Source organism: Patella vulgata, chromosome 8 (genome assembly GCF_932274485.2).
Source record: "Patella vulgata chromosome 8, xgPatVulg1.2, whole genome shotgun sequence".
NCBI lineage: Eukaryota > Metazoa > Mollusca > Gastropoda > Patellidae > Patella > Patella vulgata.
The window spans coordinates 27,672,483-27,686,606 of record NC_065886.2 but is presented as its reverse complement, the minus strand read 5'-3'; the positions used below and the strand labels follow the sequence as shown (position 1 = coordinate 27,686,606).

The 14,124-nt window shown below is 33.8% G+C and overlaps 2 protein-coding genes across 2 annotated transcripts; both read right to left on the bottom strand.

Moving 5' to 3' along the window:
* Positions 1–400: 400 nt before the first annotated feature.
* Positions 401–13,600, bottom strand: LOC126830928 (NTF2-related export protein 1). The gene is made up of 4 exons (XM_050561443.1): positions 13,529–13,600; positions 12,533–12,619; positions 3,218–3,362; positions 401–694 (listed from the first exon to the last, which is right to left on the bottom strand). Exons 1-4 carry the CDS (start codon positions 13,541–13,543, stop codon positions 537–539), a joined length of 405 nt encoding a protein of 134 aa, XP_050417400.1. The 5' UTR covers positions 13,544–13,600; the 3' UTR covers positions 401–536.
* LOC126830925 (ankyrin-1) lies at positions 4,640–8,273 on the bottom strand. Its single transcript, XM_050561440.2, has one exon. The coding sequence runs from the start codon at positions 8,248–8,250 to the stop codon at positions 6,784–6,786; it is 1,467 nt and encodes a 488-aa protein (XP_050417397.1). The 5' UTR covers positions 8,251–8,273; the 3' UTR covers positions 4,640–6,783.
* Positions 13,601–14,124: the final 524 nt, after the last annotated feature.

Here is a 14,124-nt window from a genome sequence, read left to right as displayed (position 1 = left end):
GAAAGTGGAGGAACTGGAGAAAACCCACAAAGTTGGTCAGGCGACCCTAATCCTTGTCACGTACAAGCCGGGAATCGAAACCATGCCACTTGACGAAAGACCTTCTGATCCAATGCTCACACATTAACCATTCGGCCTCCCAATTCTGGAATAGAATAACGCTGTTATTCAAAATGAATGCTGCCCTTTCATTGGCCAAGAGCAAAGATTTTTCCTATAATTTCAGTGCTCAGAAAGTAGGGCCCCTGATAAAAGAAATTTGCCAGGTGTCTCTAGATTTAGGAACATCTGACATGGTACGGTCATGGCAAACAAGAAACTGGTCCAATAAAATGAACATACATATATAGAATTTATTTATTTCACAAACATTCAAATGGGCTAAAAACTCAACTATGAATGATAAATGTAAATGTAGTCTTTATTGTGGAGGTGGAGGCAAACATAAAACTCTATTCACTGATGAATTTATTTACTTCTTCCTTTTTGAAAAAAAAAATGTCTTTAATCTGTGAACAGTAAATTAGGTGTAGTTATTATTGATTTAAAAATCTGAACACATCACTGATTATTTTCCACACTGTAGAATGTGATGAAAGGGTAAAGTTCTGATAAAATGATTTGGTTTGTTTATCATATTTCACAGTTCCAAAAACAGTAACAACAATGGTGGTCTGTCCAGGTGTTAAAGATTCTGAAATGATAATTAGAAATAATTTCAATAAATAAGATTTGATAATACTTATATGTCATAACCTTGCTTGTAATGTTAACTGAATAAAAAGCAATGAATTTTAATAATTGTATATAATTATTTGTGTGTGAAAAATTGGATTAGAATTGTGACCTCTTGAGGGTTCACAATCTTGGTATATGTATTAAATGCTTTATTAAATGCTTTAAATGCTTTACTGAAAGTCAAAGAATGCTGAATATTGGTCCTCCCATGACACCAAATTTGAAAAGAGCTACTGCCTGTCTTGTGTTCACAAGGTTTTTGCCAAAGGGGGGTAACTCTGGTACGGAAGGTCACAGAACACTGGTTATTTATAGGGTTTGTCTTCGTCCTCCCAAGACCACAATGCTTACACCAAATTTGAAAAGAAAGTGTTAAAAACTGTAGCCTCTATCGCATTCAAAAGGTTTTCAGCAAACGATCAGATGACCTCAATTCTTCAAACCAAACTTGAAAGAAAATTCATTAAAAACTGTAACCTCTTCGCATTCACAAGTTTTTTTGCAATGGGGGGGGGGGGGATAAACCCTGGAACAGAAAGTCACAGAACACTGAATAGACGGGGTTCATCCTCTCATGACTACAATGCTTCATACGAAATTTGAAAAATATCTGTCAAAAACTGTAGTCTCTATCGCATTCTAATGCCAATTATTGACAGACAGTCTGACAGGTTGGAGGGGCAAAACTGGGGCAAAGTCCAAGGTTAGGGGGGAAACGGCGCAAGCTTCAACTTGGGGTATGGGAGATCTGCCCCAGAAATTTTTGAAAAACAGACTGCCTGACCACTAGTTTATCCGATCAGAGTGAAACGTGTCAAACGAATGGACTACCAACCTTGACGAAGACCCTCATCAGCACCAAAGTAGCGGGCGCTTACAGCGCCAAATCACTAGCTTATCCGAACATAGAGGGGTGTGTCAATCGAATGGAGTGAGTGAATCAAAGTGAACAAGCCAACAGTGAGGCTGATGCTCCCTGCCAAAATCCCAAAATAAATAGATGACACATATTAATTAATAGCACATTTATATTTTTCAAAAGTATCAAGCGATCAAACTGATTATCAACAATACACTAAGTTTCATCACTCTCTATCAGATAGAATGAAAGTTATCTTGTTCCAAAGCATCGACCAATGAAATTGCTTAGCTTTAGCTCGAAATGTTAATCACTGAACTCAGTCAAGACATTCGCCTAATGAACATCTACATCAAGTTAAAACATTCTACCTCAATTAAAAGCAGAGTTGTTATGTTCCAAAGTAATGATAATGAATCTATACTCAGCGTTTCATCACTCTCACTTAATTAAAACTAAAGTTATCATGCCCCAAAGCATCAACCAATCAGATTTCTTGTCTCTGCTTACCGTAAGCAGACAATGATCATCATTGAACTCCATCAAGGCATTCACCTAATGAACGCCTACACCAAGTTTGAACATTCTAGCTTAATTAGGAGAGTTATTGTTTTCCAAAGTCTCGGCCAATCAAATTGCTTATCGCTCTGCTTACCCTGAGCAGAAAATGCTCATTATCGAACTTAGTCAATGTATTGATGTAATGAAACTATACACCAAGTTTCATCACTCTCACTTAATTAGAACTAAAGTCATCGTGTCCCAAAGCATCAACCAATCAAATTGCTTATCTCTGCTTACCCTAAGCTGAAAATGCTCATCTTCAAACTCCATCAAGGCATTGACCTAATAAACACCTATACCAAGTTTGAACATTCTAGCTCAATTAGAAAGGAGTTATTGTGTCCAAAAAGTGTGACGGACAGCCAGACGGATGGACAGACAGACAGACGAACCCATTTTAATAGTCCCCTGCTTTCTTCGAAAGGCGGGGGACAATGAATATTCTTGCCGCATTGAACCCATACCCAAAATTTTTGAGGATCTTAAAAAGCATTTGTGGTTTACATGTTATTGTTTATAGTAGGTTTACAGCAGGATGGGTTCGATTTAATCACCGTAAAGGTATTGATTACTGAAACATCACAAATATTTTTTTTTATTTCTTTAAATTATCTAGGGGGGGGGGGGGGAGGAGCAAACAGAGAAGGCAGACCTAATTTATGGAGGGGGGGGGCAAATGCCCGCCCTCACCACTGTTTGGGGGTATAACAATTGTGACCTCTAGACGTTATTTAGGTGATTTTTGTACAATCAGTTGCAATAATCCAATAAGTTATGATCTTTGGGATATATCATATGAAGTTTCATACCCAAATCAGATAAAAATTGTGAGCTCTAGACATCTGGCTACGTAACATAATATATGATAATAGAAAAGAGGGGTAGAGAGAGACCCCACCTCCTCTGTATCAGTACACCTGGCATAACCATGGTTATAGTCAGATTTCAGTAACAAGGTTTCAACACACAAGGCATAGCCAGCATAGCTTTGTCAGTTGGCCACCAGCAGCATCTTGTGCAATATGAAGTGGAAGATTTACTGGTAATTATGATTACCTAACAATGGTACAGCATTTATAGATGTAATATTATGCTGTGTTATGGGTAGACTTTCATAAAACTGTACAATGTCTGTAGCTCCTTTAAATGTATTACCATTCCAAACACATGTAGCTGATTCTTCATATAATTTCTTTAGTAACTGTTGAATAAATTATCCAAAACAAAGTAAGACAAGGAATATAAACTGTTATATCAAACCATAAATGTTACTTAGGTTAGAATTTTCTGGCACCAATGCAAGATACGTCCAAATTTTACAAGAGATGGAAAGAGAACAAGCTAAAGAAGTGATTTTTCAAACAACAAGGAACCATAATCCAGGATGTTACAGTCCAAAATGCATCAATAGTGTAAGGAACCAAGATCTTTGGGATATAAACATTTGGTATTACATGCTTATTACACTATTTGCGTAAAAGGGAGCGGCCACTTTGTCTGATAGTCTACATCCGATTTTCACAAAATTTGAATGCACTCATAATTATGGTGTAACAGTGATATATTTAAACAATTTTTAAAATCTGATAAAAATTGTGACATCTAGAGGGTCTAAAAGCTAAAAACAGGATTTTTTGTACAATCAGGGGCCATAATCCAGGAAGTTACGGTCCGATACATGCTAATATAGAAAGGAATCAAGATCTTTGGGATATAAACCTATATTTCAAGTTTTATCAAAATTGGATAAAACTTGTAACCTGTAGAGTGTCCACAAACAAAATGTGAACGGACGGACAGGGGCGACAACAATATATGTCCACATGAAAATGTTGGCGAACAAAAATCCTCCTGGAGGAATGGTGGGTTCCTTCTAGGACTGAGTCCAACTGTTCTGTTCTGTTGTAGGTTTTATAAAGTCAACGAATTAAATGGAAGAAAATTTATTGTGCAAACCATATAATATATGGTTTGCACAATAAATTTTCTTCCATTTAATTCGTTAAGCCAACAGCTAGTTTCACCTGGTACAAGAAAACCAATCAATTCCTCAAGGGCCAGCAAGGTAGTTTCAATTAGTACAAGACAAATTATTGCACAAACCATATATTTTCAAGCACCCTTTGAGGCCAACAGCTAGTTTCACCTGGTACATGTACAAGAAAACCAATCAATTCCTCAAGGGCCAGCAAGCTAGTTTCACTTGGTACAAGAAAACCATTCAATTTCTTATAAATTTCAATACATGAACATATCAAAAACACACGACCAGTAATTATTGTTTTAAAATCATCTGTTATCCACATTGTAACAGCATGTCCCTTATATCCCTCTAGTAATAATGTAGTATCTTGTTGGGTATACAAAATAATTTCCAGAATATCTCAGATACTTCAAGGTGATTGATTTGTAATGGAGCTTAACCTTTAACAGCTGTAAAGATCTTGTTTTCCCATTTTTTCAAATGATTAAAACATGTCAATAGAAATAATTTATTAAACTTAAAATTTAATATTTAAAAAGTTTCAAGTAAGAATAATCTGACAATATCAATAGAAATCACCAGCAATATAAAATTCATATTTTTGTGATATAAAATTAATATTACTTTAAGTTAACCATCTCCTTGTGCTACCATTAAAACCAGCAGTTGCCAGGCACGTACGCCCACATTTTGCAAGAGATGGATAGAGAACAAGATAAACAAAAGCGATTTTTCGTACAATCAGAGACATTAATTCAGATGGTCTGAAATGCACAAATATCGATAGGGACTGAGATCTTTGTGATATAAAGATATATTTTAAGTTTCATATATCAAAATCAGATAAAAATTGTGACCTCTAAAGGGTCCACAACCTTCGTATTACATACTTTTACACAATTTGGGTACAAAGAGCGGCATTTTGTTGGGCAGTTTCGTTATGATTTTCCTAAAATTCTAATTCAACCTTCATTATGAAGGAATGGTGATATATTTAAACGGTTTTTAAAATCAGATAAATATTGTGACCTCTAGGGAATCTACAAGCTAAAAAGCACAATTTTTCGTACAATCAGGGGTTATAATCCAGGCAGTTACAGGATCTTTGGGTTATAAACATACACTTCAAGTTTCATCAAAATTAGATAAAAATTGTGACTTCTAGAGGGTCCACAAGCTAAAACCATGATTTTTCGTGCAATCAGGGGCCATAATCCATGGAGTTATGGTCCGATGCATTCCAATATCGAAAGGAACCAAGATCTTTGGGTGATAGACCTATATTTCAAGTTTTGTCAAAATTGGATAAAAATTGTGACCTGTAGAGTGTCCACAAACAAATTCTGGATGGACGTCCAGATGGACAGGGGCGACTGCTTAATAGTCCACATGAAAATGTGGGCGTATAATAACCCTAGAAAAAGATGCTCACTCACCAACAGTTTTTTGAAGACATAGAAGAATGTCATAGCTTAATGTAATGTAAATCATGATAGCAATAATAACTTTTCACAATCTCTGAACTTCAGAGTGTTTATAAGAATTTCTGATTTTAATCAGGTTTTCAGTCTGCTGTGAAATTCAATATTGTGAATAAATGAAATGAAATGAAATGGGGTTTAACGTCCTACTGTTCTGCTCCTATACTGGGCTAATGAAGACGGGCAATATTGTGAATAAATAGAGTGAATACCTCAGATTTTCACATTATATTCACCATTATTTGCATTTGTTGAGGATTACATGTATGTACATGAGAAGTCATTTCTTGCACAATTTCCATATATTGCATAGAAAATTGTCACTTTTCTGTTTAGTAAAACTTGATTTTTATTGGTTCAAACATGTCAATCCATTTACTGGTAATTTTGAGTCAAACTGTAATTGTTTTGCATTGATGGGCAAAAATATTAAAAAAATGAGATTACAGAGTTTCAAGCTGCATAAATAATAAAAATCAACTGTCTTAAGGAAAAACTAACCAGCAGTGTGGCTAACCCCAAACTCATTTCAGATCATTAATTACTTGAACATTTATCTTTTTATGAAGCTTCGAGCAATCAAATTGTTTATCACTCTACATATCCTAAGAAAAAAAATGCACATTATGAAAATTAACGTTATTTGGGTTTAAAGTCTCAGTCATCAATTTGCTTACCTCTGCTTAGACTAAACAGAACTCACCCTAAAAATTCACTTAGCGAACATCTACATTAAGTTGAATATTCTACATCATTCAGACACACATTAATTGTGTTCCAAAATGTGTGATAGACAGAGATGCTTGGTCTTAGCAGAAAATGCTCATCATCGAACCCAGTTAAAACATTCACTGAAAGGCCATCTACACCAAATCTGAATATTCTGCCTCAATTAGAAATGAAACAGGCCAACAGTGACATTTAAAGATTGTAAAGTTTAAAGCAAATATTAAATCTTAGTTCAAATATTTATGCATGAACAATAATATTATTCAAAATCAATTTTCAATAAATATAGTAGATAAAGGAATATAAGAATAAAATAAATATTGACAAAGGTTTGCAAAAAGATTAAATGTGCATAAATATAATTATCATAAATGTATTAAAGAAAAGTCACAGCCTTATTTAAAATATCTTATTTAAATATAATCTTTTTATGGTTGAACTAAATCAGTCAATAAAACAAAGTCTGCTAAACGAGCTGGAATATAAGTCTCTGCAACTAATGCATCCATTTTAGACTGTATGTCCTGTTTCATGAAAATTCGAATACTATCTCGACAGAGTGTTTTAAGAGATCTTACATGACTCAAATAATCTTTTAAGTAAGTTTGGATATTTGCTAGATTAGTTGGTAGAGTTGCTGAAAGTGGTGATATCAATGGCTGTATCCAACCTGGCTTCATCTTGCAACCAGCACTTAGTAACAGATGGATAACTTCTAAATTACCAATCTCTATAGCAACTTGTATAGGGGTTTGTGGTATTAAAGAATGCCTAGCATTACTTACAACATCTAAATCACAATTAGCTTTGAGGAGAGATTTAATTATTTGCATATTTTGTGTTTCAACTGCAATGTAAAGTGGTGTTGCACCCATAACAGTTTCTGTGAAAATAGATGCCCCAAGATGTAAAAGCAGACAGACCATGTCATACAATCCTTCAGAGATTGCTAATGACAACAGTGAAAACTTGCGGATTGGTAGCTGATAGTTGACATTTCCACCAAATTTAGACAAAAGATGAACTATTTGAACATTATTTTCTTGAACAGCAATCCATAATGGGGTTTTACCATATTTATCTTGTGCATTAGGATCTGCATTGGCCTCTAATATATTAAGTACACATTCATTTTCACTCTTAGCAACAGCCAAATGCAATGCTGTTCTTCCTGCGACTGTTGAAATATTGACATCTGCCCCTGCATCTAGTAAAATCTTAACACAAGATGACTTCTGGTGTCGAAGAAGAAGTGTTTTCAAAAGTGGACTGGTGCCTTGTGAACAAACAGCATTAACTTTAGCACCATGAGATAATAAAAGTTGTATCAAAATTTCGTCAGCTTTACTAGCAGCTAAATGTAAGGGTGTTATTCCAGATACCGGGCAAATATTTGGATCAGCTCCAGAATCTAAAAGTAACTGTATTGTTTTTCTAAATTGTCCACGAAAAGCATGTTCAGATTTAAATACGGCTTTTATCAAAGGTGTTAATCCTGCGATATTTTGTTTATCTTTTAATTCTATATTAGATTGCAACAAATATTCAACACAATCAACTAATCCATATTTACTAGCTATATGAAGAGCGTTGTCACCATGTTTATTTTCAAGATTCACATCAGCACCCAACTCAATAATAAACTTTAATGATTCTACAATTGCACGTTTGGTTACTATATGAATAGCACCCCACTCTCTATGCCATGGTTGAACATAACTAAAACTTTCCTTGAATATCAAATTAATATTCACTTTCTGATTGACGACTACATCCTTAACAACATCCATGTCATTTTCCAACAAGGCGTGATAAAACACGTTGATGACATCAGACGTACTTCCTGCTAATGGCATTTCCTTAGCAACAGTTGCCTTGGTAACGATGTCATCCATATTTGAGATTTGTGAGGTAGTTACCATTCCTGTGAAGGAAAGGAAATAACACCATTAACACATAACATAATATTTTTCATGAATCATATGTATCATGTAAGCCCTACGTGTCACCACTCAAAGTGAACTACAACAAGTCACTAACAAAATCTGAACTATTCCCTGCAATTCCACGAAATATATCAATAACTCCTTCCCATTTCCATTGTGATCATGATTACAGGACACTTATCAACTGCCACAACCTACTTGTATTCAGTATTAATACATGTAGTGAATAAATGCACCCTTGTCCTATATTGATAACAGATACTGTCTCATAGATTTGTAAAGGCTAACTCATATTTGAGACACTATGAAAGTTGAAATGTACAATAAAGTTATTTCTGCAAATCACATAGATCTAAAACTTGCGTTCATAAAATGCCAAGGTTAGATGGGCTTGAAAATAATGAATGAACAGCTCTATTGTGATCACAAGATTTCATAAGTTTGACAATAAAGAATTTGTGAAGAAAAATAATTCTGAATTTCCTCATAGTTACGGTATTAATAAAAGACAGGTTGCCAGCCAATGAAAAATATGCCCACAGCAGTTAATTCGTCCAGCATGTCAACAAGGGTTGTCACATATTTATTCTTTTGTAGGTAATGGAAGCTTTTTCTATGTACACTGAATATCAATGAAGGTTCAACAAAGTGAAACAAGGGCCTTAACTCTAGATCTTATCAACAGAAATTGCTGAAAATCTATAGTCTTCTTCATTGTACATACCTAAATAATGTATATGAATTTAATACAGATCAGATGATAACTTTTGTTGTTAGAGTATTCACAAGGTACGACAAAGTGAAACAAGGGCCATAACTAAAGATGTTATATGGAAATTGCTGAAATTCAATTACATTTTTCATTTTATTAATCTAAAAAATGTATATAAATTCCGTACAGATCGGAAGATAGCTTTCGTTGATAGAACGTTCACAAGGTTCAACAAAGTGAAACAAGGGCTTTAACTCTAAAAGTAATTAACAGAATTTGTTGAAATTCGATAGGCTTCTTCGTTTCATTCATTTAAATAATGCATATTAATTTCATACAGATCAGATGGTAACTTTTGTCGTTCACCTGGGTCTACAAAGTGAAACAAGGGCCATATTTAACGGAATTTGTTGAAATATAGTATACTTCTTTGTCTTACTAATGTTAACAACATATAAATATTTTAAAAAGATCAGATAATAAATGTTGTTTCTAGAGTGTTCACATCAAATTTCTATGTTGGATAAAAATGACATGTAATGGGGTTTAACTCCTACTTTTTTGCACCAATCAGAATAATGAAGACAGGGGTTGATTATGACACAAGGACCATCCCTGATCTGTATAGTGTTCACAAGAAACTGTTGAGAACAATGGGACACAAGTAACAATAATATGCTTTCACATAAAAAATGGTCATATAAAAAGGATTATTAAATTGGAAACAAAACACAAAATTCTAAAAAGTGGAACAACGGCTGTAACTCTAGAAGTAATATAGGGAAAATGTTGGAATTCAATAGGATTCTTCATTTCACTAAATATAAAAAATAAATTTAAATTTTAACACATCCCTTCAACAATTCAGATGATAAATTTCATTAATACAGCATTCAGAAGAAAGTCTGGACGATGGATGGACCAATGGATGCACTGCGTAAATCAGCCTTTATAAATTACATTTGTTATCTTGTGTTCTAAATACCAACATATCTAACGAAAGTACACATACTTCAAACTATCAATATTGCTTAGCTACATGTGTAAAACAGAACAAATGTGACCCTTGCTGGCATAATAAGTTACAATGAGGAAATTTTAAAAATTGAGTTATTGTTGTTTTCACATTCTCCAATTCAATACCTTCAAAATGATGTATGGTTGGTTTAATTCGGACAAGAATTGACTGAGCTGTGTCCGTTTGAAGCTGCCAAAGTCAGGAATGTAAGTTTTGAGAAAAAGCATGTTAAAGATGTTGGTATGTTCCAAAACAAAATCTCATAGCAACCAGGCAATTTATTTGCTATTTTGTCATTCAATAAAAACATTTCCTATGACAGTGTTACAATTTAGAACACATGAGAATACTCCAATGAGAATACTCCATAGTTTAGTAGTCTATGTTTTGTATGTTATAACTTTTATGAGAATAACTTCTGTTAATCTCATTAATTAATTAGCACCTTTAGTGGTCAAGAGATTAAATTTGTCTATTGGGTAATCAAGTTTAGTTTATTCATATTGGGTAATCAAGTTTAATTTCTTGACGATCAAAGAAGCTGCCACACCTATACGTGTGTTCTGTTATCTGCGTGTACATATTATTTTCAGGTACCGTAAGGGTATCAAAATCTAAATCACTGATACTATAATGATAGAATGATAGAAATTTCAATTTCATTTGTAAGAGATGCCTTTCACTTTAAGGCATTTTGGTATAGTGAAACAAACGGCAGAGAATTTTCTCCCTTGAGATTCATCGCTTTTCGACTCGTTCTTTGTTCTAATGTTTCCGAACCTTGCTAATAATATTTGAAACAATATTATCCAATTAGATGTACAACATTTTATATGCCGTATGAAGCCACAGTAAATGAAATTCAACTATCAAAACAAATTTATGATTTTTTTTTTTTTAAAGACGAAACGAAATGTCAATTAATAACCGCTTGAATTAATTATTCAGGGTAAATAATGGCTTGGGAAAGGTTTCATATATATCATTGACAATTATCAATCAACGACTCATTAATCAATGACAACTGATTAGTATTTTTCAATGAAAAGTTTCGGGTTTAACCTAGATGTTTAATTTATGATATGCCACGTGGGATGTCTAGGGCAATCATCGAACAAGTAACGCTGCGCTGAATTGAAACAGGCTAAGGTTGTTTACGTTTTTAAACTTCTTAACGATGCCAAGTACTACGCAAGGGGATTATCTGATCGCCTCACAGCAAGCGAAGAAAAATAACTAATTCGCTGAGAATTTTAAGAAAACAGAAAGATTTATGAATACAGTACTCTTACAAAACGTCCAAATAAAGGTGTTTCAAAATGTTTTATTTTAGGTTGATAAGATAGTATATTAATAGACTCATTTTTGTGAAGATCTCAATTTTGACCAAAATCAATATTTTCACTTTTTATGTCTGTAGCTCAATATTAGATTGACTACAAAAAGTTTGTCAAAAGAGGAGCTTTTCAATAACCATTAAGAATCAAGACATATTATCATTTTCAATCAAAATTAGATTCAAAGAAATAAACACACAATTAGATAAATTTTCTTACTGACAATCTACATGAACATTAAAGTTAGGTCATGTATTTGATTCGTTTCTTTTACCTTGCCAGGATAAAGATGGGTTGGCAGACAACAAAATATACTCGGCATACGTACAGCAACTAAGTCATCCAAGAAGTCCACAAAGGTTGTCACATATTTATTCTTTTATACGTAATAGCCATGGGGGCATTTAAAACCTGATAATAAACAGTAACAACCCATGTACTATGAAGTAATTACCGGTATCAGAATAGGTTTTTACTTCTTCCAAGTGCTACATGTACCATTTATTATACAAAACAGGTACCGGTAATCAGGGTAATAAGATAATAACTTGAACTGTTTTAGTTATCGGAAATTGTTGATAATCAAGGTCTCATGAACATCAAGTAATCAAGGGCAATAACGGTGGCTGTAATTATCTGAAATTGTTGAAAAGAACACAAGCACTGTGCATAGATTTCTAGTCTATGGGATGATACTTTTAGCCCGTAGAGCACCATAAGATTTTTCAAATTAATCAAGGACCATAACTCTGACAGCAATTATCTGAAATCGATTTTTCATCACATGAACATAAATACTGTGTATAAAATTCAAGTTAATTTGATGATAACTTTAACCTCCAGACAGAGTTGAAAACATATGACATTTGTTTTCTTGGATTTAAGGTTATTATTATTATCCCATCTTATTGAAATCTGTAAACATAACAGTTTACTTTTCTAACTGAGGAAATGGCAGTAATGGGTATTGTATTTTGGTTAAATTAAGCTCTAAAAGTATCAGCAGACTATACAAAAATAATGTCAGATAGAAATAGAATAATCTATTTCACCAAATACAATACAGATTACATATTTTTTTTTTTTTTTTCAAGATAAGCCCATTTTATTTTCTAAGGTCACAAAATGGGATTAAACTCCTCTCTTAAGTTGTAAATTTCTTACATGTCTTTTCTTGTCCACTGTGTCATAAAATAATTGGTAAAACTCTTCTCCAGCTTGTGATGCCAGTTCAACTCTTGCCCGAAAATCCTGAGAAAAAAAAAAGTTAACAGACATGACAAATGTACAGAATTGACAGATTCAGTCGAGTCCCAAACTAAAAGATGCATTATGTATGATTTAGATAAAGAGCTGACGATTCTTGCTATATTACTAGTAAAAGGTAGGCACAAAGGGTGAGAACCAAAGGTTAACACCGGAAACCATAGCTGACGATGAAAAATGTCAGCACTGACGAACCCATGCAGACCTGTCACAGAGTACTGACAGCTGGCAGATGTTTTTAGATAATGTGCCGGTCACACTGTGTCAACTGGGCCTTGGAATCTTTATATTATGCCTATCTGCTGAATAAACAATGAGCCAGTCTCAGGGTAATGGCATGGCCTCCAAACCTTTGACGGTTCACCAGTGTTCAGAACCATATTATAGTGCTGACCCTAGTTTTTAGGAAAAACAAATTTTATACCCCATGCGGTCATGGCTACACCATAAAATCGTGAATTTCAAAATTCCCATATTTATGTTGAATTCAATTTTTCTTGTTTGCAAGAATTTATCTGTGGTTCCTTTACACGATCATGAAATCAACCTCATGTGTTATCATCATGATCTGATGTTGTATCGTACATTTCAGAAATGCAAGATTAATATGTATCTTTAAAACATGATTTATAAATTATCCATCATTTAAAACATTTATTTTTAATAGGCCTATAGACTCAACGATAAATAAAAAAGACAGAGAAGGACTGAAGGTCGGAAGTGCTGTGTTTCCATTGGGTCTCAATGGAAAAAGGTAAAAGCCATAACTCAGTAGCACAGCTTGGTAAATTGAAGACTAGAAACAAAAATTAGAACTGTAACTAAACACAATTGCATTGCTCTACCACACTTATCACCAGTAAAGTAATATGAATGAAATTCTGAAATGTTTACCTCGCCGGGTGCCATCTTGACGATCACGTGTCTAATTTCATTTGGCTCACCACGCGCGTCAATACCCAAACAGAGTTGTCTTACCTTGCAGTTCACACTAACCGGGCAGCGAGACTTCTCTATAAATCTATATCACTATATATGGTTTTAACCGAGGAAAATAAATTTCTTTAAAATCAAAAGTATTCACGTATAATATATTTCACCCGCTGAAATCCAGAAATGAATTAATTGCACTTTGATCAATTCTATAAGTTTCATCACTCTCTGTCATATAATATAGAATCAAAGACTTAAGTCAAAGAAATTGCTTAGCCCTGCTTAGCTTGCGGTAAATGTTAATTATTGAACTCAGTCAAGACATTCATCTATAAACATCTAAATCTCAATTAAAAGCAGAGTTATAATGTTCCAAAGGCCTGACCAATCAAATTGCTTATCGCCCCTTAGCCTACATATAGAAAATTCTCATCATCGAACTTAGTCGAGGTAATGATATAATGAATCTATACTCAGAGTTTCATCGCTCTCACTTAATTATAACCAAAGTTTTCGTGCCCAAAATCATCAACCAATCAAATTGCTTATCTCTGCTT

Excerpts from the sequence above, each read along its gene's own strand:
- LOC126830925 (XM_050561440.2), bottom strand. The coding sequence starts at position 8,250 with ATGGATGACATCGTTACCAAGGCAACTGTTGCTAAGGAAATGCCATTA.
- LOC126830928 (XM_050561443.1), bottom strand. Across the intron at positions 3,363-12,532 it reads CAGTGGACAAGAAAAGACAT|TTACTAAAGAAATTATATGA; the intron begins GTAAGAAATTTA and ends TTTATTCAACAG. Across the intron at positions 695-3,217 it reads AAATGCTGTACCATTGTTAG|AATCTTTAACACCTGGACAG; the intron begins GTAATCATAATT and ends TTATCATTTCAG.